General features: G+C 44.9%; 1 protein-coding gene across 4 annotated transcripts in view; it reads right to left on the bottom strand.

Moving 5' to 3' along the window:
- The window catches only part of AFG2B (AFG2 AAA ATPase homolog B), a 275189-nt gene that overhangs the window by 170242 nt on the left and 79003 nt on the right, over window positions 1–25944 (bottom strand). For all 4 annotated transcript variants that reach the window (XM_069624940.1, XM_069624941.1, XM_069624938.1 and 1 more), the window contains exon 2: window positions 5358–6452. In XM_069624940.1, coding sequence (XP_069481041.1) covers window positions 5358–6428 — 1071 coding nt within the window. In that variant the 5' untranslated portion in view covers window positions 6429–6452. The remainder of the gene's footprint in view (window positions 1–5357; window positions 6453–25944) is intronic.

Raw genomic sequence — 25944 nt, 5'->3', positions numbered from 1 at the left:
TCCCAGAATATTGCTCAAAACACTGCTTCAAGCGTTTGAGATATACCACAGGATATTCACCTGTGGCTTGCTTGTATGCATTAATTTTAGAGCACTCAGTCTTTTTAGGGCAAGTTTCAGTGATAGTTTGGTACTAAACGATCAGTAAAGGTTTTCAGGTACCTGGCAGTAGCAGGTTCTTCAGGTGGCCAGTTGGCGTGGACTTTCAGCAGGGTAAATGCATCAGAGGGCAGTACTGCTTGCAAGTGATTTAAGTCAACACGTGTAGGGTGACAAAAGCCTATTATAACCTGAAGCTCCCCTTGGAACTTAACAGGATCTTCTCATATCTTTGCCAATCTCTGAACAATATTAAACAAATCAGTAGCGCTCCAGAGGGCAAGCAGCATAAATAAAGTATCGCGTCCTTCATGGAGCTATCTGAGCGGGAATGCACCAATACTGGTATTGGCTGTCAAATTTTGGAACCATTCAAACGTGGGTGAGGAAGGCAAAAATAAATAATTTGGAAATCTGAGCTTGTACTTCAGGGGTGAACAGGCCAACCATAGAGTTTATTGTGGTGGCTGACGATAGGTAGAGTCTGGGCTAGCGGCTTGATGGTTAGGTGCAACATTTAAAAATGTCCTAGTTCTAAGTGTGGTGAGGAGGCAGAAATGATTACATGTTTGGGCAAGTAGTAAGTAGTGTGTTGGACTTAGTTTAGGATGAAAGGGCACTGTCTAGACTGACCTGAACTCATTCTCACAGGAATAAGACATGGCATAAATTATTACACATCCAGGTCTGTTCCCAACTTCGTCTGCCATGGGACGCTATCATATCCCATGGCTGGCAGTGTTGGTACGGCTGATAGCGGACCGTTCTGCCACATCTATCCGGAGGCTCAGGTATCCCTACCTGGCTGCCGTTCCTCCCCCAGTACAGACATTTCAGTGATACCTGCAGATGTTTGTCAGATTTAGAGGACTGCTGGTTCACAGTCTATATCCCCCCCGTTATACTACCCACAATGCAGAGCGGTATTTTTGCTTGTTTCCGAGACTTGGGTCGGTAAGAGTCAAAAACAAGACACATAATAGATTGTAACAAAGTGTATTCCAGATCCCGTACTAGGATAGAGGAGCGTGTGAAATCGCAACCGAGTTGCACATTTAGGGTTTCAAGTGTTAAGGTACGGGTTGAGAGATTAAGATCCAAAATATTTTCTTCACACTTACACAGAACACATCCATCCTAGTCCCTGATCCCTACTACACGACTCTGACCGGCGCAGCAATCTCATGTTCTCTCACCTCATTAGGGAGCATGGATGCGCTGCTTTTACTTTTTATTTTAAACCGCAGTGGCCAACCGCTTTAACTTTTTCTTACACAGATAAACAGCTCTGTAGGCAGCGTGCTTTCGCTCCTGTATCCTTGTATTATCACAACAGATTTACAGATGTCTTTAATAATAGACAAACATTTAACCCTACCAGTTTCAAACAATACTACACAAGACATGACAATACACTGATGCAAATATCTGTGTTCACCAACACACGATTTTCAGTCGGCTCTTCTGCATCGGATCTGTCCACTTTCCCCGAAACTCCTGGCACTCCAGCCAGTTTCCTCCTCTGACAAAATAGTCTCTACTGGGCCCACAGGGATCACTGGGAGGTGCACCCGGCAACACTTGGACTTGACCGCAGGGGAGCAGGAATCTGATGCCACAAGCACCAAACTTATTGGGGAAAAATGTTCACTGACTATTACGGTGGATTAGTGAAAAATGTATTAGTAAAAAGCTTTGCAACAGGACAAAACAAACCAACGACGGTACGATACTTCCACGCACGTGAAAACCCCCCCTCCCTCCAAGCGCCATGGCAAGGAATCATACTGAAACAATGTTATAAGCAGGGACAAAAGCCCTGCTACACAAGTCTTTGATCCCAGCTCCGTTTTTACATTTAAAATGGTGTTATCAGGAAGAACAGCAGACAGTGATACATTTAGTGGAGCCGGCTATACTCTTCAAAGGTTTACACATGGTTTGAGGCAGGCTTGCACACTTCTAGTATGACTTCTGTCTGCTAAAGCTGCTTTTCCTAAGAAAGTGGGAACCTAGGACACGCTAACCTATGCCAGAAGGGAAACCGGTCAGAAGCGAGAGATGTGAAGGCAAGCATAACTGCACACTAGATGAAGAGCCTTCATCGTAAGGACATGCGCAGTAAAGCCTAAAGTCTCACCTTGCACAGGCAAGAAACAGTTGTTTAAAAATGGCAGTTTGCAGTACCTACTCAATATTATAATTCAGCAGTATGTTAGGGGAGTATATCACATGTTCAATTCCAGATGGTACCCCCACACCAGTAAAACGATAATGTAATCTAAACGCCAAATATGTCCAGTTCATCGTCTGCAAATTGGTGCCTTAAACGATGCTGACGCAGGCCCGATGTGGGTCATGAAAGGGATCCATTTTACACACTTACTTAGAGGAGGGGATTGATGAGAAAAAAAAGTTATGGAGTCTAAAAAAACAGCATCTGCATCTATCTAAATGGGACTTGAGGGCTGGGCATTAGTCACTGTGCACACACCCTATTTTGTGTATGCTGGGATTAAAATCGAGCTTGGCTTTCTTTAGAAGCACAGATTATTGCCCTGCATTTACATGGTTCATGTTTTTGCCACATTAAATAGGGTTTACCTTCTTGTAGCACAAACATGTCAACAAATGGCCATAGCAGCAGAAAGCTTTAAAAACTCAATGACAAAACCCGCATGAGGGTCGCATATTTGAATCATATCAGTGCCAATTGAATCTTTATTTCTGAGCTTGATCATTTGTGTATGATTACATTTCATAATAGCAACACCAGTTGTTGACAGTGCTGTGAAATGTAGCAAAAAATATAAACAAATGTGGTTTTGTAAAAATCAGATTTTTAAATACCATGAAGATTTGCTTAAGAATTAAGGTCTGAATTTCCAGAATGTAGGAGGCTTTTTAGGCATTCGATTTAGATTAGAGATGTGTATTATTACTGCAACTGTGCCACTGCACTTTAAGAAGAAAGGATGTAAGCTGAAAAGACAATATTAGGTGATAATTGCTCTAAATGCCCAGTTGTTGGAAGAAACAAAATCAGTCCACCTTGCATCATACCGTTCCCAAAACATAAACCAATGACTACTATGAGAAAATGTCAACAAGAAATAATTTATAGCCGCAAGAGCTACCCACAGAACAAGCTTTGTATCCCCTTTTTAGTTTTGCCTTATAATTGGTGCTATAGCATCACCTAAGAGGCAAGAGAATTGGTGTAGTTTGCTAAGGCAAGATGGCAATGTAGAGGCAGAAATATTCTTAGGCTTCTTGGTTTTGGCTTATATGTGGCGCTTTAGCCCTTTGTTTAGCTCCTCCGTTACTTTTGGAACAGGGGGCACTTTAGTGGCACTATTACCTTTGTCCCATAGGAGGCTTGTTAGATCCCTTTTGTTGGCTCATATGCAGCACTAAAGTGCCATGTATTGGGATTATATAGCTTGGCTAACAGATGCCCTATATAGTCACCATTAGTTCTGGCCACAAGAGGTGATTTTGTGACACCAAAATTGTTTGCTTCTAAGTGGCCCTTTATCTCCATATAGAGAGAGCCAAAGCGATTGCTGAAGATGTATGGGATGTGGCACCAACGGACAGTGCTCAATGAAAGCACTTGGGAGGTGAGTGGAGCCAGGGGCATGCAGGGCGCTGCAGACTTCTCCTGTGGCTGTGACCCTTCTGCGATGCAAACCACCCATTTCACATCTCTACCTGGGACCTGAGAAGAGTCCTGAGCGGCTGACGGAAATCCATTAAAAAAAAGACAAATCTGTTGACTATCATTTTCAAAACCACCAGATATCACAGGGGCCCTGTAACCCTTGTTTAAAGTTGAAAAATACAATGTCAAAGATGCGCTCAAGCCTATACTACCATGGCACCAATCACATATCACTGGTACACTTTCCCCAACAAAGAACCAGATAGACGTGAGGACCCAAACAGATGTGTTTGGTGTGATAACATGCAAGGGAGGAAAAGCCCATGAGGGGATTACCATGCAGGGATCATCGACAAGTAAAGGAACTTTCATCCCGACCGTATTTCCCAGGCCAACAACCTTGCCGCTGAGCTGTTCAGGACAAATAATAACCTCAGATCTACACACTAATGTTCATCCTCCATCAACCCCATCTCAGGTTCTTGCTCACCGCCCGGCAGTCTTCTTTGGTGAATAAATTAAAAGGCATCCAACAAACGATCACAGGCATAACCAGAGCAACTGCCCGTGACAAAAGAAATGAAAGCCCCTTCAGATCAATGTTTGCCCTGTCAAAACCATTAAAGAAAATATGTCTGCTCTAGCAAAGGAATTAACCAATTAGGTTAACAGTTACCCTTCCTCGGGTGTGTTAACTTCCCAACTCAAGGATCCTCGCATTTCAACCCTCTTCCAAAAAGCCAATGATGTCCCAGTAACCAGCTGAACTGCCACCCGACTGCAACACACCCTTCAGCGCAAGATTTTAGAAAAAGGAGCAACCCATCATCTGACTGATTGCACATAATCTAACAACCACCTTTACAGTGATCATGCATGATTGCGACATTCCGAATGCACAGGATCTGCACCTTTATGCATGAGGATGCACCCCTGCATGCTATGGATAACAATTCCTCTTCCACCCTGATCCTAGTTGATTTGTCAGCAGGTTTTGATACAGTTAATCATCCTATCTTGCCTTAATCAGGTTTAGACTTTGGTGGTGACGCTCCGACACGTATCTCCTCATTTCTGGCAAAGTCACGAAGGCCTGCAGGCCCCTTTTCTCTCTTCCCATTGCTACCACTTTTTAACATAAGCAGGTGACACACAAATTGCATCAAACTCAATGGCTTATCTCTCAACTCCAGTGCCATCTCCAACTCAAATTCCAAAACTGGACGATTGATATCAGCCTGTGCTTGAAATGCATCAAATACTGAAGTTACCCCCTTTGAGTTGTCCATCCTAGCATCGCTGGCCTTTTCCTAGTCTAATTCCCTCGGGGATCCTTTCCATTTCACGAGATCAGCAAAAACTGTGTGTTATTGGATAGGCTCTGGCAACTTAACAAATGTGCAATAAATAAAGGATGATGATCACCCACATTAATACTTTTTTAAATTTTTTTTTACAAACTCACTAGTGGTTTGAGCTGCAAACCGGTACTGGACAACCATTCTTCAATAATGTTTGGAATAGTTCCACTTTAACTTCATGCACATGAACATCAATACATTGCATTCTATTACTTCGTATAGGCTATGATTACCTCTCGGTCAAATCTACCTGGTCTCCTCAAGGCTGGATCGAGCGCATCAGGTCGATTTGTTGCACCCACAATTACCATCTCCGCTGCAGTTTCTATACCATCCATCAGGGTCAGGAGCTGTGCAACAACTCTATTTTCAGTAGCATTGTTTGAGCTTCCACGTTTGGGGCACAATGAATCGATTTCATCAATAAACAGAAGAGTCGGGCCTCCAGAAGATGACTGCTTTGCATGTTCGAAAACACGGCGCAAATTCTCCTCACTTTCTCCTGGCCGCGCACCATGTATTGCTGGACCGCTGATACTAATCAAGAAAGCACTCACGTCTCTTGCAACCACTTTGACCAGCAGAGTTTTCCCCACTCCAGGGGGGCCAACTAACAAAATTCCTCTTGGACAAGAAAGGCTCAGTTTTGTCAACGTTTTAGGATAACATAAAGGGAGAGTGAGGAGTTCTTTTAATGAGTTGCATATATCGTCCATTCCTGCAATTGACATTTTCAAAGAATTCTTTACTGACAAATGTTCATATCGTTCCAAAGTTACCATTTCCCTGATACATATGATTGTTTTTGTAGTTACAATTCCAGAATCGTTTGTGAAGGGATCCGTATCAAGTATTTCAATATACAAAGCAGGAGTGCCGGCGGATTTGACTGAAATCACATGGTTAGCACAAATGTAAACATTTTTTAACAAGTTCTTTAATGTCTCTTCCAACACACATTTGGGAATGCCTTGCTTCGATTCCTGATTTTTGAGAACTACTTTTACAGTGATTCGTCTTAATTTGCTACATCCAACAACACTTAGTCGCGTTGTGTGAAGGTTTTTTTTTTCCAATTCTAATCCATTTAGGCCAATGGTTGTGCATTTGAAATCCAGCTGTATGAAGCCATCGCACAGATCCTTCCGAGGCCAGGCAGTACACAAGCAGTCTCCAAAGCCATTTAAAGTAATCCGCAATGGAGCACCGATCTTGGCTTTCAAGGAAGCAAATGAGCCTGGGCCAATTCTGCATCTTTGCGTTCCATGGTCTTTTGGATCCAGAGGGAGCAACTTCAGAGCCATTCCAAAGAGTGACAAAACAAACGCCTATAAGAGAGGGAGAATTCATTAAGTTTCATAAAGGGACATTTTAAACATGTATTGTGTTAAACAATACCTAAAAACAATCCTTTCAACTCACTAGGGTAGGAGTCAGCAACTGTTGGCACTCTAGATGTCACGGACTACAACTACCATCAGAACTAGCCAGCATAGTTAATGGGGTTCCAAGTGATCCGACGGCGGCTGATTTTGCTGCGGCCGGAAAGTTTGCATGAGAAACGTGCAAACTACCAAAAGTTTGCACCTTTCTCATGCGAACACACTTACATACAACGGGGCGGCAGGGGTTTCCCCCGCAATCCCTGCACACTATACTGTAAAGTATAGCGAGAGGGGTGTTGCAGGGGACAACCCCGCAGCACACACATGAAAGGAAGGGAAAAAAAAAAAGGAAAAAAATAAAAAAAAGGGGGCTGCTACCACACAGCATAGTGAGCAGGGTGTTGCGGGGGCCACCCCGGCAGTCTTTTTTTTTTACTTACCTGCAATGCTACCACCAAAGGTTCGAGCTAGAAAACAATACTTCAAATGATGTGTTTCTTTGAAATTGTAACATCTGGTTACAAACAAATCTAATGTACAAACTACAGACATTTAGAACATTGCTTCCCAAAATGCTCCATTATGAAACCATGAATTATACGATGATCGAGGTGCAGGCAGTTTTTTGCAAAAATGACTAGCTTTTCTGCTTACACACTGAATGATGGTCGAACCTATTCAAAATCCACTCCAATCACTTCCTTAACCGTTCAAAGCCAACCCTTGTCCCAACCTGTTGGGGATTCTCCTTCAGTCGCAAATATTTTATCATTCAACTTCTTCTAGTCTTGTACTGGCATGTGTGACGAATCCGGGTTATTCGTCTCTTTTACCCAGGGGGAAGCCACCCCCTTTGAGGCTAAGTCGGTAAGTCCACTAAGCAAGACCCTCCCTAGAAGTCTGAGCAAGTGGGACCTCACTGGGAGTGACTCTCCTCTCGGGTACAAGGACTCCCATTCCGATAGGGAACTCAGAGTACGGAATACATTGTCTGCCCACATGGGAATTGGAAAGACTGTTCTTAATTCCATTAGGACTCCATCAAACAGTGACAATTTTTACTTTTCTTTGCCTCCAGGTAATGTTGGATCTCGCCTGAGCTCCACAGTCAAAGAACAGCAATGCACCCCTTATTTGTGATGACATACATAAGACTAAGAGGAACTCTGAATCAGGGAGAAACTCCTACTCAGTGAGGAGGAAGACTGACAGCAAGCAGTCTTGGAGGGGCCAAGCCATGCCAGACCGCAGAGCCAGCAGTAGCGTGGAGAGAAAACAAATCACTAATATGACGCCAGAAGGCTGGCGCCCTGACGGACCGAGAAGCCTAGGTCGTGGGAGAGACAGAGACGGCAAACAAAACCATCTCGCCTGGTGGCACGACCACAAGGAAACCGTGGTGGACCTGGGGCCCGGTAACTGACACCAAGATCAGAGTGCAGCGGCGAGCCCAGAAGTCTGAGTTCCTTAAAATAAGGAGAGTAACTGACAAGAGAAGCAGCAGAAAGGAAGCAAATGTTCCCAGAAAGGTAACGCTGTAGGGAGTGGAGATGAGACACATTCAATGCTGGAAAAGCCACCAAGGTTACGGGAGCCTGATAAACCTGAGCAGAGAGAAAGCAAGCCTACCAATGGGTCATTGGACTTTAGTGTTGAGACAAAGAAGCTTTTAATGCTGGGAAAGTCAACATGGTTCCCGGAGTCTGATAAACCTGGGCAGGCTGATGCCCTATTTAAATCAAGGTACAACAAGGTTATTAGTAGGCCAGAAGGTTTCAGAGAACCCTGAGAAACAGACACGTTAGCATTTGAGGCTGTAATACCCACCAGTGTTGCAGGAACCGAGAAAGCAGCTGAAGCCCCAACAAAACCGAGAGAAAGTAAGCCTGTCAGAGGGCCAGAGGACTTTGGTGAATCAGAGAACCACGAAGGTTAATAAAGAGAACTGTAGGTAAAGACAAACTGGAGGGTTTCAAGCATCTACTCAAATTTGGAGAATTGTATGAAAAAAAAAACATTTTTCCCTGTTTCCCTGAGGAAGAGGAAATCGTACGGAAGATATTAACACTTGGCCAACAGAACCTTCAGGTAAGTTGCAAACTGACTTTTGAGACATTGACAAACTTTGTAAACCTATGGAAAAGAGATCCCTGTGAACTGTGTTTTGAGGCATTGACGAATGTTGTAAACCTGCTGGAAAAACAACCAAGTGATTGGGCCAAACAGAAGCCGAAGACAGTGGCTATTGCTCAGGCCTCCTCCTTTTTGTTAATTTTTCTAAGTTGTAGTGCCAAGCTCCCAGGATTTGGACTCAGGACTATTTAATTTTGGACTTTGATGAGCACCCTTAGTTTTAGTTTAATTAGGCAAGGAACGTCCCTCATAGCAGTAGGGCTAGATGGGCGTTTTCTTTTACTTTTAAATAAAAAACCCTTAACATGGCACACGAGGAAAGGGCAAACATAGCTGTCTGTACGTGGGAAACCTAACCATCTATAGGGTCCCACCCACTTTCCAACAACAGAATGTTTAGGCTCAGCTAGATGGTTGGAGAAAATTACATGACATACACAGGAGCATAATACCTTTGGGAGGGAGAGAGTTAAAAAGAGCCCCTGTCCAATGCATCCATGGACATTCCAAAACACATTTACGCATTAAAATACTGTGAGCATTTTGGGGGAAGAGGTGTACATAAAAGCGGTCATAATTCCTAGGCTACCGGCCCAATTAATTCAAGGTACTAGCATCCCACCATACAATCAGTGGTTGTCCCAGATTGCCCAGAGAGAAGTCAAGACCAATTACCTATTGGTATGCAATAAAGTTCCAGATAGAGAACCATCTGTCTGGACCTGGGAAAACAGCGACCCACAAAGAGCAAAATAAGGGGACCTCTCTGTAAAACCATTGAAAAGAGAAAGAACAAGACAATGTGGACTTTTTGAGCTGCGTCCTGCTTTCCAATCAAGGGGGAGCAGAGCCTCTCTTTAAACGGGACGGTTATGTGACCAGGGTATTCATCCCTTCTGCCCAGGGGGAGCCACCCCCTTTGAGGCTAGGGAGCTGAGCCTGCTCAACAAGACCCTCATTACGGTTCTGGGCAAATGGGACCTCACTGGGAGTGAAATCCCTCTCCGGGACAAGGACTCCCATTCAGTCCGGAATGTGTGGTCTGCCTACATGGGAATTGGAAAGACTGCTACCTCTGTTATGACTCCACCAAACAGTGATATTTCATACTTTTCTTTGCCTCCAGGTAATGCTGGTTCTAGCCTGAAGTCCACAATCAAAGAACAGCAACACACCCCTTTTATTTTTGATGATGTACTAAGACCAAGAGCAACTTTGAATGGGGGAGAAACTCATACACAGGGAGGAGTAAGACTCCTATGCAAAGTGGAGCCTCTGAGGAAGAGCCATCTTGGAGGGGCGGAGCCACACTAAACCGGCGATCCAGCGATAGCATCGAAAGTGAACAAAGCGCTCGTAGGACACCAGAAGGTTGAAGCCTGACTGCTACGAAGCTAAGGTTGAGGTAGAGATGGAGATGGGAAAGCAACAGTCTCACCTGGAGGCGCAAACACAAGGAAGTCGCGGTGTGCCTGTGGCCTGGCAACCGGGCCTGAGACCAGAGTGCAGCAGAGAGCCTGGCAGCCTGAGCTCTGAACAAGAAGTGTAATAGTCGCTGAGTCAAGCAGCGGAACGGAAGCTAACAGTCCCGGAAAGGTAGCGCTGGGGGAAGAGGCGAACAGAGACATTCAAGGCAAGAAAAGACACCAAGGTCACCGGAGCTTCATACATTTGAGCAGAGAGAAATTAAGCCTACCAAAGGGCCATTGCACTTTGTAGAGCCCTTAGACACAGACTTTCAAGGTTGGGAAAGTCGGTGAAGTTACGGGAGCCTGATAAAACGAAGCGGGAAGATGCCCAGAAGATTTTGGAGAAAGAGGGACTGGGCTCGCAACATGGTTGCTGGAACCAAGAAAACCGGAACGGGCTGAGGCCCCACCAAGAGAAAGTAGCCTGTCAATGGGCCAGGGGACTTTGGCGAGTCCGAAAAACAAAAAAATCAAGAGAACTGTAAAGAAAGAGAAACTGGAGGGTTTCAAGCGTCTAGTCGAATTTGGAGAAATTGTATGAAAAAAACACCTTTTTCCTGAGGAAGAGGAAACCCTATGGAAGATAGTAACATTTGACCAACAGAACCTGCAGAAAACTGCATTTTGAAACATTGATAAACTTTGTAAACCTATGGAAAGGAAATCCTACTGTACTGTGTTTTGAGAAATTGACAAACTTTGCAAACCTATGGAAAGGAGATCACGGTGTTTTGAGACATTTGTGAATTTTTTTAACCTGCTGTTAAAAGAACTAGGTGATTGGGTGAGGTCTAAGCCGTAGACGGGAGACTTTTGCTCCGGCTTAATTTTTTTGTTAATTTGTCTAAGTGGGAGGGCCAGTTAGCATTGAGGATTTGGACTCGGGACTGTTTCATTTCAGACTTTGACTAGCACCATTGGTTTTAATTTCATTAGGCAGGGAACATCCCTTTGCGGTAGGGTTAGGTTTGCATTTTATTTTAATTTTAAATAATAAACCCTCAACATGGCCCATAGTAGTCAGAGTCCTTCTGCTGGTTTGCCACACACTTGCTGCATTTTCTGCAGGTGTATGTTTTTCCAGCTATCACAACTCTTCTACACCCTTGTTAAAGAAGAAGTACTTACCTTGCTTATCTTCAAGTTCCTGTTTATTGGGCAACTTCCACACCTCCTTCTGGCACCTGTGCTTCCGCTACCTGCTACCCCTCCATGTCCCATGATTCATTACTAACAGATATTGGAGGGACTCAATGGCCCAGAAAGGAGGCAGGCAACTACCGACTTTGTGCATTTCAGGAAAAGTAGCACTTTGTTCCTGCTGCAAGTATGTTGATGCTTTTTGAGTTTTGTGCTTTGAAAGTGAAAATAGAACCATTGACTGTCATTGCCTCTTGATGCGGCCTCATACACTTACCTCATCGCCTCTATCCTCATTCGCACAAGCCATCCAATTGCCTTCTTCTGAATCTTTCTCCTCCTCACTCTCAGCTGATGAATTACCCAGGCACTTTTACTCCAAAATCTCCAGAATACAGGGCACCCTATCTGCACTCCTCCATTTACCCCCCCCTCCTTTTTTGATATGTTATTGGGCATTTGCATAGTGCTGTTTTACCTTTGGTATGATCTGAAAGCCCTGTGGGATGAATGCCCTCAGGGACCATAGTCCAGGTCAGTGGAGAAAGTAGGATAGTAAAAAGTACTTGGGTGCACTCTGCATGTGTGCAGCCAGGGCAGTGTACGTGGTGTGTAGCTGCCGTCTAATGCTAGGCGTGGTCCGGTGGTTGTGTGAGATCAGTAGAATGTGTGCAGTAGGCTGATTTGACTTGAGATAGCTGCATTCTGGCAGTGGTGGACCTTGTGTGCAGCTAGGCCAAAATTAATTGAGGGGTATAGCTGCATTCTATTGTTTGTTGGTGCAGAGGAGAGAATTAGCATATTTGTATGTGCAAGTATCTGTGTGGATTGGAGGGAGTCCCCTGTTCCCGATTACCTTTCAGTGCCTGCCGAGGTGACTGTATCTCCCTATTTTAGAGGTTTGGAGCTTTAGTTCTCCAAGAGACATTCTCGGTCTAGTGTGGAGTGTATTTGAGGGTCCCGGGTATTTGGTTACAGCGAGTGGTTGGGTATTCCTGTCCTAGATTATGGTTTGAATTGTGAAATTACACTGCAGCATTGCCCCTTGTGAGAGCAGTGTGTGCTAGAGAGGTCATCTGATAGGCGAGCGTAGTGCATATCTGCAAGAGACAAAGAGCAAGCCCCATCAAAGCTTCATAACATAGGTGATACTGGGTCCCAGGTAAAGGAGTTCAGGAAATCTGTGATCAGAGAGCACATTGCATACCTGGTTGATTACAAGATCATTTGAAATAGAGCAGTAGTTACAAAACAATTAGATTTAAGATACTTGGCTAGTGGGAAAAAATGCCTACATTTGAGATACAGCAGTGGGAAAGAAAAGCCCAAATTGAGATACACCAGTAAATGGAAAACCACCAGTTGAGAAACACCAAAGATTGGAAAACTTCTTACTAACTGGCTAACATTGTGTGCTATGCTATCTCAAACTACCATCACCATATCAGATTTCTTTTACACTACCCCGGCTGAGTGGATACTTATACTCCGGGGTCAGTCAACCCAGTCTGTGCTCGTGCTGATCCATTTGCACCGCAGTTAAAAAGATGACACTCCTAAACTGCTCCTAGATCTCTTTCATTTAAACTATTACATTTTCTCTGGTTTCCAACTATTGTGTTTAAGAATTGCCACCATTGTGCCACTTTTAAAGAAACCCAATGATGAATACAACAGCTCAGTGTAGTCTTCAATCACACCACTTACTACCCTGAGGCCAACAAACGTAGTGATCCCCCTCCAATATGGGGTACATGCAAGACACTCTACAAATACAGATTCCACCATCTATCTTCATTTTGCATGATTTTCCTTCTAGGTTTAACAAATATGATTATGCCTTTCTACTTCAAACTCACATCTCTCAGGGCACTGTGATGAATCCTGCGGAGTCCTCACTGAAACCAAGCCTAAAGTCTCCTCCCATGTGGCCAAGCCCAGGCAGCCGCTACAAGATCCAAATCCTGTGGGTGGTAACAGGAGGGGGGATCACATGGCAGGTGACAGCTGTCAGGGGGGAAGGGGTAACTCCTCTGGGAGAGATGCAGTATTTATCTTCGGAGGATGAGAGCCCCATAATTCCCAAATACCTAATGGCATGCTGTCAGCGTACAAGTCTTTTGCACATAACTACCAAAAGAACATGTTATGAAAAATTATCTAAACAAAATAAGGTTTGTACCTTCGGAGTTAAATAAGACATCCTTTAATTGTCATAATTCTGCCTTAGGTAGAAGTCCTCACAAACCCTTTACACAACATCTCCTAATTCTAACAACTCTCAATTCACAAAGCAATTAAAACTATTTAAATATCAACACCCCAAACTATGGACTTCAGGGTCCATAATGCCTGTGGTACTGGGACGAGGAAGAGGGGCTCAGAGTTAGTAAGGATCAATAATGCCATTGACCAGAAAGAGTGGTCTAGAGGTTATAGACCTGAGCGGGACACAAACTCAAGAATGAGTTGCAGCTGAAGAAAAATTCTGAATGAGTAGCTGAAGCAGAGGCAGACCAGAGTGCTCGGTCCGCCGCAGAAGCAGGCCTTTGACGTTGCAGAGTAAGCAGGAATCGGTGTCGAGAAGAGAAACCTTGTTGAGAGGGAGACGTGCTCCCAACCCAATGTGTGGTGTTTCGGTGTGCAGGCAGGGGTGGTGGATCAACAGAGCTGTCAGAGCTTCGGGAAGCAGCCTTACAGAACGCTGAAGATACTCAGGAGCTGGCAACGGAATGAACAGAAGACAGAAGGTCCACCGCAGCATCAGCAAGAGGACAGAGAAGACCAGTGAGTGTGCCTGACACTAAAGGTGACCCCGAGCGCGCCCTGAAAAGGACGTTTAACAGAAACTAATAATTTTGAATACTGAACAAATAACAGTACGAAGGAAGGCAGCAACGGCGCAATTCCCCTTATATAGGACACCAATTGTGGGAAACCTGTAACGCACATTGCCAGCATCCAAAAGGCTGCAAAGGAATAATACAAAGGTGGCAAGGGCGCAACTCCCCTTATATGGGACACCAATTGGAGGAATCCTGCAACCCGCATTGCAAACAGCCAAAAGGTTATAAAGGAGTAACAAAGACAAGAGATGTACAATTCCTCTTTTATTGGACATCAACTGGGGGAAACCTGTAACCCACATTGCCAACAGCCAGAGGCGGCAGGGACGAAACTCCCCTAACATGGGGCACCAACTGGGGGGGGCTGTACCCCACATTGCCAAGAGTCAAGGGACTATGATAAGTGACAGCCATTGTTCCATCTCCTGAACTAGGATACTGGTGTGGAGAATCTTGGAACAATTATTGCCTCTAAGCACAATTGTAGTTGTAGGAGTTTTACATCCTGGCAGGCAAGTAAACCAGGAGTTAGGCGAGTGGACCAGGAAAGAAGATGTTTTGAAGTGGTATGATTGAGGCAAGAAGTGTGGCATTACCAGAAGTAGTTGCTGTGGTATTCTCACAAAAGTATTCAATTTGAAGAGGAAATGTGATATGCTGATAATTGCTTTGTATCCTATGAAAAACAATTGCCTTGATTTATGAACTTGTGTTTTGAGAGAGAGAGAGAGAGACATTTGCCTTATCAAGAAGGACATTGGGAAAGATACGAATTGCTTTGATTTGTGGAACAAGTGTTTATGAAAGAGACATTTACACTACCAAGCTGAAGGTCGCATTTGAATTAAAAGATATTTTGTGTTGAACTGAACAGAACTTTGTTAAATCAGAACCTTTTCAATGGTATTCCTGCATTGATCCAGGAGAAGGGAATCCAACCCTGGTTCCAACTCATACTTTCAATACCTTAAAAGTTTGAACCTTTACACTACTGTGTTGAATTTGTATGGGAGCGAGGGGTCCTCAGGCCCCCTCGCGTCGTACGCTCCTCAGTACAAGGCTTGGACCGCGTGCCTCCGGTAGTGGTATTGCCCCTTGCCCTTATGTAAAGTTAACCACGGTTGACTGCTGCATAGATGGGACTACTGAGCAGGACACGGGGCATCCATTTTTTGTGCCCCCTTTCGACTCCATCTTGGGTAAACAGGCCTCACTGCGATAGTACAGCAATGCTCAGCTCCCCTTTCCACCGCAGCAGCCAAGGACAGAGACACACACAAGGCGCGCAGGCAGCTGGCTGGCCCCCACCCTTGCACTCCCCCTGCGAAGGAAAAGCTCTGTGCTTCCATTCTCACGCTGAGGCGGGAGAAAGTTGCAACAATCAATATTCTACAGTTTTCTTCCTCCGAGATCACCGTTTGCCTGAAAACCGGCATGTGAACCAAGATGAGCTAAGCACTTTCTGCTCGATTCGTTCTCATAAACGTGCAAGTCACCCACCCCCATTAAAACAATTTGTCATCCTGACCCTGCACCCCCCTGTAAGGTATTTCTTTCAAGTGCCAGACCCTCGCCTGTGCTTGCGAAACCCACCCAACACACCCACTACTAACCTTAAGCATTTTTATTATTATATATGCTTTTACTTGCACTAATGAATTTGAAACCTAGAAAGAGATGCGAACATAGCCTGATTCTTTTACATTCACAATAAAGGTCAAGGCCTTCAATTAAAGCCACGAATGACCCAATTGTACTGACAAAAATCATTGTGTGTAACTCATGTATAACTCATGTAGAAATGTGACAAGTAGCATAAAATGTTTTAAATAATTTGTCATTTAGTATGAAACAATACTAGCTTAGGTAGTGACCACAGTGACCGGACTCTGACCTGCATGGAGTACAAGATGTTTGACGTCCGTCAGCTACTCAGCCAACCAGGAGGAAGAGATGCTACCCACACCTACAGCACCACACCGTCTAGCCAATCGGGTCCATTTAGTAATTTCTTTTTAGACTTACTTTAACTAATATAAATGTTGGCACTGATGTAATGTGTGGGAGAGTTTTTTGGGTTATTTCCTAGCTGGAGAAATGAACCATCCTTTGAACTCTTGCAGCCGGGTCTCAGTGCCTCTTTCCCCGACAAGGGGTTTTACCTGTTATTTTATTACTTTTTCTCTCACACGTAGTAAGACGGGGAAAGGCACCTACATTTTTGGTGGCCCCCGCGATGTAATTTAGAGAGGTGCCTTGAGGCCTGCGCCGCCCGGCAGCGAGATCCAGGGCGCCCCCCAGCAGAACCATCGCCTCCGCGGTTGACCAGACTGTGCACACCAAGAAGAAAGGGTCAAGGGTTCCCGGTTGACGAATACCCAATCGAAAGCTGCTCGCCAAGGCAGGCCACGGCTTGGTTGGGGGACGGACCTGAGCGAGGTCCGGCCGCGAGCGGCGACCCTCGGAGTACCTGACTGAACACGTGGAGTCCCGGTTGCAAAGACCCCAAAGGAAGGTAAGCGGGAAATACGGGAAGAAGGGAATTAGTAACAAAGGGAAGGTAGCCAAGAATAGGGTCTGCGTGAGTGAGGGTGAGGCTTTTCTGATCTATCCTTTATATGGCCATTAGGTGTTGTAAGAAGTGAGAAGAAGAAGAGAAGTGGTATCCTAGCCCGTAGGGGGTAGAAGGCGATGCCGCGTAGCATTTGTCCCGACCAAGTGCAGAATAGAGATAAAGAGAAAAATAGTAGGGGTCTCGTGTAGGCTCGGAGTAGTTTTTAGAATATTCTTTTTCCATGGAAGTAAGAAATCTTGAGACATAAAGGTGAAAGAGGTGGGGAGTGAATGCGAAATAATAATATGTAGTATAGGGGAGAAGAGAAAACAGGGTCAGTAACGGGAATAGGGAAAGAACAAACACGCGCAGGCAGTGCATGTGTATGTTGCATGATTATATGTTTGTTGGTCTGCTTTTATGTATAGGTTTTGTTGGACACGCTAAAGTATTTTAACACAAGTAATTTGTGATCGATACAAGGCAAAGCAGAAGAAATAAACTGTGGTGATCAGGTAACACCTCTCAGAAAGCTAATGTGACATATAGTAATTGTGAGCATTGACAAAGAACGTATTATTTCTACATATTGTAATTGATATACCAAGTAAGAGGTGGGAAGAGATTCAAAAGGTACTAGAATACACAAGAAAGGAAAAGAAACATTGCCATGGGGGGGGGGGGGGGAGTAACACCACTGGCACATATTTGCCAGCACCTTCCACTTCATAGCGACAGGATACAGAAGTATCACTATCAGTGGATCACTGAGATAAAGGGAGACGGGATTACACCAATTTGGCCAGAAGGAGGATCATTTGACAAAAGAGTGTTGGACTTAGTATCAACACATTTGCTAGCGCGATACAAAGGGAAACAGTTACAGAACCGGAGAGAAGTGTTAGATTTATGGCGAATGTTTGAGGAAGTTTCCCCCACGGCAGAGGTAGGTACAAACCGAATGACAGAAAAGCAGAAAAACCCAGAAGAAGTGGGTGGGACATCAAAAGGGGAATGCTCAACAACTACAACTGAAAACGAAGTAACAAAAATCTATCCCTTAATGACTAGGCCAGCGGTAGGGTTTAGTGAACCCCTGTATATACCACCCAACGCCACTGCCCAGAGTGGGGCAACAGCCCCCGAACCGCCACCATATGACAAAGAAGGGCTGTATGGCCCCACGAGTGCGCCTCCTGTGGATATAGCACATTTAACAGGTGATTTGGACCGTCAGCTAGCACAAGCACAAATGGAAATAACACGGTTAAGAGCTTTATGTGACAAATGGCAAATGCTACCAGGGGGAGGGGAGGTGCCCCCGCTGTCACTGGCAGATCTCACACCCCCAATAGGGGCAGCAAGCAATGCAACCCCAGCAGCCTCGGTATCAACACAGTCCATAGTATCGCAAGGGACGTCATCGCAGCAGAGGCAAGAACACGAGTGGCAGTTGGGACAGTTCCTGCTCCAATTGAATAACAAGCCAGTGAGGATTATATGCCCAGATACACCAGAGAGTCAACAAAGTGGAGACCAGAAAGTGAACCCAAGGAAAACTGGGAGGATAATAACGAGTTAGAGTCAGAAATAGAAGAAATATGGGACGATTTAGATGAATACGAAGAGGCAGCTGCCGCGGAAGTATCCCCGCTGCCAAACCACCATTACCCAGACACACTATCGCCACCATTATCGCAAGGTAGATTAAGACAACGAACAGGGAGGATAGGAAACATATTGGTAAGTAAAGCGAAAAAAGGGAAGACAAGCAGAACAGGAAAGAAACAAAACCTACAAATGCCACTGATACATAAAGGAGCAGGTAGGCCAAATTACATTCCGTGGGCCCAAATGGACAAAACCAACCTATTAAAACTCCTCCCCCCGCTGACGGGAGGGGCAGGTAAGTGGATACATGTATTTGAGAAAAACACGGCAGGAGTGCCGTTAGCTATAGGTGATGTAAAAAGTCTATTAGTTTCAGCAATCGGGGACCAAGCAGACACAATCTGGGAAAGGGCAGGGTTCCCGGGAGTAACAATGAGCTGTGACCGACAAGATGGATCACCATTTAACAATGTTCGAGCACAAGTGTGGGATGCATTGCGGCGTGCATTTCCAGACGTTCCAGATTTACATGCAGTGTACAATGGAGGAGAACGAGGATCCTGCGCAATTCATTTTGCGAGTGCAAGATTTATGGAGAAGCAAAACTGGTACGGCATGGAATCAATCAACAGCTTTATTCTATTTTATCATTAAAAAGGGGTTGCTGAAAGAGGTGCAGAAGGCCTTGGACAAAATAGCTGGGATCGAAGCCAAAGGGTGGCCTGAAATTCAGAGCATAATTGTACACCACTGGAGGAGGATCAAAGAGAAGGAAAAGGAGGTCACGCAAAAGAGGCTGGCTGCTGAAGCGAAATTAGTAAAGACGAAATTAGTGAAGGTCGCCGCCATTACTGCCAGTGCAACAGCAGACAGAGGAAACAAAGGGGAAGAAAACGCGGGAGGAAGGCCCGTCGGTATAGCAGCACAGTGGGTTGGAGAGGACCAAGGACAGTGGAACGGAGAGGAACAACCATGCCAAGGATCGCAGTGGCAGAACAGGCCGGCCCAAGGAAGAGGTGGGTACCGCGGGCAAAGCAGAGGATACGGAGGAATGGGAAACAGAGGGTATGGTGGGCAAGTACCAAGGGGAGGACAACAGGGGTCGTGTTGGAATTATGGAAGATGGGGACATTATTCACGAGATTGTAGAATGCGACCATCAGGGTATTTTCAACAGCAGTAACAACAGCCCATGAACAATGAACTGGGGTGGGGCTGCCCACACCCAGCTAGCCCTTGTGGAGCTCCAATGGGGATAGGGGGACAACCGGATCAATATTGCTATGACCCCCAAATGCAACAGAGACAGCCAGCCCCACCACAGCAGCAGCAGCCACAACAGCAAAACGCACTACAGCCCATGGCGAGACAAAACCCAGTAGGGAATATAAACAATAACCCTTTTGCAGCAGCTGCAAACGGTGCCTCTGCACCATACCGCGGCGTAAAGGTCGTGGGTGACAACGTTTTTCAATGCCAGGTCAGCAAAAATACCAAGACTAGGACAGCCCACAGGGAGCACTTGCGTGTCCAGTCCTATCCACCACACAAAGTGCTGATGAGGAACCACTAGTGGCGGCAGAGATAGGAAACAACCAGTTTATCTTTATGGTAAACTCTGGAGCAGAAAAATCATGCCTCACGGAAGAGCGGTTTCAGCTCTCGGGAAGAAATTTGGAGACGCAGGTTTTCTCTGGGGCTATTTTAAAAGTTCCTTATATAAAAGATCTTGATGTAACAGTAGGGGGAAAACAGTGCGTGCACCCTTATTGTATTACGAAGACGCGCCAATCAATTTGATGGGACGAGACCTACTCAGTAAGTTAAATATGACCATAGCCTTTACTGAAAGAGGAATAGTGTGCTCAACGCCAGGGGTATGCCCCATACGGGCACTCTTGCTAATAAGTACGATTACAAAGGAAGTTGCAGTAAGAGGGATTCCCATTGACATGGACATGTTCGTCTATGGAATACAGGCATTAGCCCGAGTAGTGCCTGAAATAACACAAAAATAGTGGAGAATACCATCAGATTTCATATTCCGCCCAATCACACCAACAGATGTAGTGCCAGGCACAATTATGTCTATAGACATTGAGGCAGTTCAAGTTTCCAACAAACGCATTGTGGTCATAGGCCTGGACACGCAAGGACGCGAGTGGAGAAGTGTGCTATGCATAAAACATAATGCTAAAAGATATTACTGATGAAGAATTGTTTACTGACTATGAAGGGGATGGAGAAAAAATAATGGAAATAAGCATACGATGTGACATTATGATTCAATACAGAGAAATACACAACCCACTCATGGCTAACATAAAGGCCCCAATGACAATATTTGAAGAAGACATGGCCAGGGTAGCACCTGAAATTTGGACTACGGGACCACACGATGTAGGATTGTTGCATGAGGTAACTCCCATAAAAATAAAACTGAAACCAGATGCCCTCCCACCCAGAGTGAAACAATACCCAATATCCAAAGAAGCAGAGGAAGGTATTAGAGAAACAGTGAATGCACTCCTAAGCCAAGGGATTTTAGTGCCATCAACTCCCCCATGCAACACAGCGATGTTTCCAATTAAGAAAGCAAAAAGGAGGGGCGTGGAGAATGGTCCAGGACCTCCGCCCACTCAATGACGTCATCCAAAAAGAGTTCCCTTTAGTGCCTAACCCGTCATCAATATTGTGCAGTATACCAAAAGAGGCAACTTGCTTCACTGTCATTGATCTGAAAAATGCCATTTTCTCTGTGCCACTCGCACCAGAGTCACAGTACCTTACAGCTTTTACATTAGGAAACAACAGATACGAATATCGCAGACTCCCACAGGCGTATTGCGAAAGCCCAAGCATTTTTAACAGAGTACTACGAGAAGGCATTGGCAACATAGATGTAGGGAGCACCATAATACAGTACGTAGACGATTTACTCGTCTGCAGCAAAACAGAAGAAGAGTGTAGAGAAGACTCGATAACACTGCTTAACGTATTGGCTGCCAAGGGATACAAGTTGGACAAAGGAAACGTACAATACTGCCTTGCTGACGTTGTGTATCTTGGCCAGCAAATATCTAAAGACGGAAAACGAATATTACCAGACAGAGCAGCAGCCATTCGACACATTATCATACCAAAAACAGTGAAGGACATGCAGAAATTTCTTGGCATATGTAACTATTGCCGAGAATGGATCCTCGATTACGCAGCATATATACGGCCAATGCTAAAGCACTAAAAGAAGCACAAAAGAACAAAGCCCCAATAAAATGGGCACAGGAGACAATTGCTCAATTCTCTCGATTAAAAGATCTTATTTCAGACGCCCCAGTCCTTGCAAATCCAGATTATGAAAGGGAATATTTCCTGTTTTCACACAGCAATGAACATTAATGACAGCAGTATTGACACAAAAGACATCGCTAGGCCACAAACCATTAGCATACTACAGTGGAATATTAGACCCAGTAATGCAGGGACATTTCGCTTGCGAACAGGCCCTCGCTGCAGCGGCCTTCGCCATTGAGAAAAGTGCCACGATCGTAATAGGATGTTCAGTGACGCTATATGCGGAACATTCGTTATGTGCTATCTTGGAAAGATCAAAATCTACCCTCACAACACAGAGAGCCTCTGCTTATGAAATAATAATATCAAGTCCAAATGTACATGTGGTCAGATGCAAAACAGTGAACCCAGCTACCTTCATTACAGAGCCATGCACAACGGAGGATTTACAGGAACACGATTGTAGCACATACGAAGGAGAGGGCGATGACATTCCCAAAGCAAGCGAAAACGCCCCTTACAGAAGGTGAAATGTATTTCATAGATGGGTCAGCATCCATAAATTCAGAGACAGGAGAGAAACATGTGGAGATGGCGGTAGTGCGTATGGAAGAAGACACATATGAAGTGATTGTGCAAAAATGCCTCCCCTCACATTACTCTGCACAAGCAGCCGAACTGACTGCGCTAATCAGCGCATTACACACAGCCAAAGGTTGTGCCGTGACCATATATTCAGATTCAGCTTATGTTACCACCACAGTTCACTCAGGGCTGTCACGTTGGCGAAAGAGAGGGTTCAGGAGAGCAGACGGGTCCCCTGTACAACATGCCATGTTGCTAAATGAACTAATAGAAGCTTTAGAAAAAACACCAGTAGTAGCGGTGGTTAAATGCCAAGCCCATACCCATAACACATACGCTGTCTCATTGGGGAACGTGGCAGCGAAAGAAGCCTCGTACTTCCATAAGACACCAACATCCGAGTACATTGTAAAAACAACCACAGCAGAACAACCAGCAGGTGCATACAATAACACGCCCATAGCACAATTGATAGAACTCCAGAGAAGAGCCCCACCGGAAGAGCAGGAGCTGTGGGGCAAACGAGGGTGTAAGCAATCAGCCACAGATCTCATTTGGAGGCAAAGTAGTGATGCCAGTAGAATTATTAGAAGTAGCATTCCAACAACTGCATTTTCCCGCTCACGTTGCAAAACAACACATTGCCTCAGATATCCAAGAGGATTGGTTTGTTCCTAATCTACATGAATACTTGACTAAGTTTGTTTGTGATTCAATGTACTACATGCCAAACTTACAATTCAGGAATGACATTGTGAACTCTGCGTGGCACTTTGCCACGCCCTACAGGTCCATTTAGAGAACTACATATCGAATACGCCGATATGGGAGAAAGATGCAACGGAGCAAGATACTTGATTGTGGTGGTTTGCCCTTTTTCATGGTGGGTGGAAGCGGGCCCCTGTCCCCATCCTGATGCAAAATGTGTTGCCAAGTTCCTTGTGCGAGAAGTATTCTCACGGTGGGGAATCTGTGACGTGATCCGTTCAGACAACGGCACGCACTTTGTAAATGACCTGTTTAAAGAAGTGACCTCCCTTCTGGGGGTGAAACACAAATTATGTTCAATTTATCATCCAATGGCCAATGGAGTTGTGGAGAGGATCAACGGGCTGCTTAAAAGCAATTTATCGAAAGCACGTTGAAAAATAATTGGGTATATTTTCTGCCCCTAGCACTGTTCCAACTCAGAAACCAACCATGTAAGGACCATCATTTAAGCCTGCACGAAATCGTGACGGGAAGTAGAATGCACACTCCGCTCTCCCCTGTTAGGAGAGTGTCTGATGCGCACAGGGCTGCCCCAGTGCTGAGAGAAGAATTTAAGGAATACTTAACGCGCGCAGTACGCAGCATAGCAAAACAAATTGTTTCACCATTTACTCAAGATGTAGCAACAGACACCTCCATGCCGACAGCCCAGAGGGGTCTTTAATACAAAGGGAGCAAATTATCATTAGAAACTTCCTAAGGAGGTGGAACTCACCAAGATTTCATGGTCCATACACAGTGGTGTACAGCACCCCAACAGCAGTCAAGGTCACAGGGTTAAAATACTGGGTGCACCTCTCAGATGTAAGAAGGGCACACAGTGTTACATCTCCCCAAAATGAAACTGTGTGGATGCCACTACTGGCACAGGTTGATATGATGACAATTGCAACTTAAGACAGGGAAAGTATAGGGGTCCTCTTCCTCCTCCTGCTCCTCCTGCTCCTCCTGCTCCTCCCCACCCCCTAGGGCCTGTAGATTAAATAATTTGGAATGCGTTATCAGATATGTTGCCATATTATTTGCAATAATGTTGTTTGATCTTATTTGGTATAATGTTATTTTATATGTGGCAAATGAAATGAACAAAGGGGGGAGCGGAACTGATATGACAAAATCAGGGTCTAAACTAATATGGACTGAAGCAACGGCTATTTTGAAGAACACTTATAACATTGAATTGAATGATAAAAATATAACATTGCCCCTTTTACAATTGCACGTAAACTAAACTACTATTCCATTGTTGAATAATACTGGAGCCAAGGAAATAGAGCTTGGATGGAATGTAAATGATGATTACTATTAGTTAACGGATTCCAGAAATACAAGCATGCATACACACACTGCACCAGAAACCACTACTGAATACACACATGTCACAATGAACAACATAGATGAAGCATGGTCTAGAATATTCCCGCTGCAATATTCCATAGTTGGTACTCAATTAAAAAACAGAAGGAGGAGAAAAAGGGGGGTGGGAAAAAACAGATAGGATATTTATCATAACTTGGGGTTAGATGAAATAGAGGACCCCCGACACCCTGACCAATCCAACAAATGGTATTCAGACATGAGCGCCGCAGCAAAGCAAGCAAGTAATGAAAGTTGTTACGTTTGCTCACTTATTCCCCATGCAAATGGAACCCCAAAAATGTTAATTCCACAGGAAATACCCTTGCCTGAGGCCCAATGTTTGATTCATCTGATGCTGTGTAGAATAAAAAAGACATTTCAAGCACACACAGTCACTATGGAAAAATTGGAAAACGAACAAACTTGCACTAGCAGACGACAAGGAGTAATCTGCCTCCAAGAGCCATTTTTCGTTATAAAAGGCACCAGATATGCAGATGAGAAGTGGCAAGATGAAACGATTGAATGCAAAGCTGAGGGGCTTCGAGGGCTGCCAGATGAAACATACGAATGGGCAAAAGAAATGTGCATCCCCATCTGGACACAGCATATCACCAAGCTAACATGGGTCACACCCCTGGAGAGACCCATAAAGATTCAAAAGGAAATACCGCACAAACTTTGCTTCCATGGAGAATAGAAGGTGAACATGGGAATGGTGCGGCAGTGCAATAAGACTTTAATAAAGCCAGTCATGAAAAAAGGCACTGCTGCATTAATGGACATATACTGGATCTGTGGCAAACAAGCTTACATGCATCTCCCAGCATCCTGGAGGGGCACTTGTGCCCTAGCCACACTTCACTCAGCACTAATGATGATACCAGAGAGCCACGTCCAGTTTACAGCAAGGCCTTCGGCTGACACATCGACAGCAGGCCAATCGACTGACACATCGGCAGCAGGGCAATCGGCTGAACCATCGACAGCGCCCGATGAGACAATCACAGAGCCCCCAGCATACAAACTATTGTCAGAAGAAACTTTGAAAACCAAGTTGTCTCGCAGCAAAAGATCCAATTATATTTCGTCCAAATCGTCAGAACTCCTTGCTAAAATCCCACAACAGTATAAGCTTTTCTCATCTGCAGAAACATTCTTTGCATCGTTCCTAGCACCAGGCATTCAAGCAAGGGCAAACGCGAAATGGCTGCAGATAACACGCTGGGAGCTCATCCAGCTGGCCAACGACACTGAAGAAGGATTCAACATCATAAAAATAGAGCTCCGTGCACTGCGCCTGATGACGATGCAAAACAGATATGTCTTAGATCTTATCACAGCGATGGACGGTGGTGTTTGCAAAAAAAATTGGGGGGGCGTGTTGCACGTTCGTACCAACTTCTGATGCTGATAACGGGACACTGTCACAGTGCACAATTTAGGAGAAAGAATGAGAGCAGAAGGTGGAGTAGATGAGAACACGTGGTTCGAGGACCTGTTCAGCTGGATTCCATCATGGGTGAACATCGCAGCAAAGATACTCATTCCCATCATAGTCTTTCTTCTTTCGATATTCTGTGTGTGCCAACTGGGACTGAGATGCTGTGAAAATAATATGCCTAATTCAGCAATGATGATGGTAACAGTGGGCCGACAGACAACGGTGGCTA

The sequence above is a fragment of the Ambystoma mexicanum genome, chromosome 11, assembly GCF_040938575.1.
Source record: "Ambystoma mexicanum isolate Mex_15411 chromosome 11, UKY_AmexF1_1, whole genome shotgun sequence".
NCBI lineage: Eukaryota > Metazoa > Chordata > Amphibia > Caudata > Ambystomatidae > Ambystoma > Ambystoma mexicanum.
The sequence above is the reverse complement of the archived record's forward strand: the minus strand, read 5'-3'. Positions and strand labels throughout refer to the sequence as shown.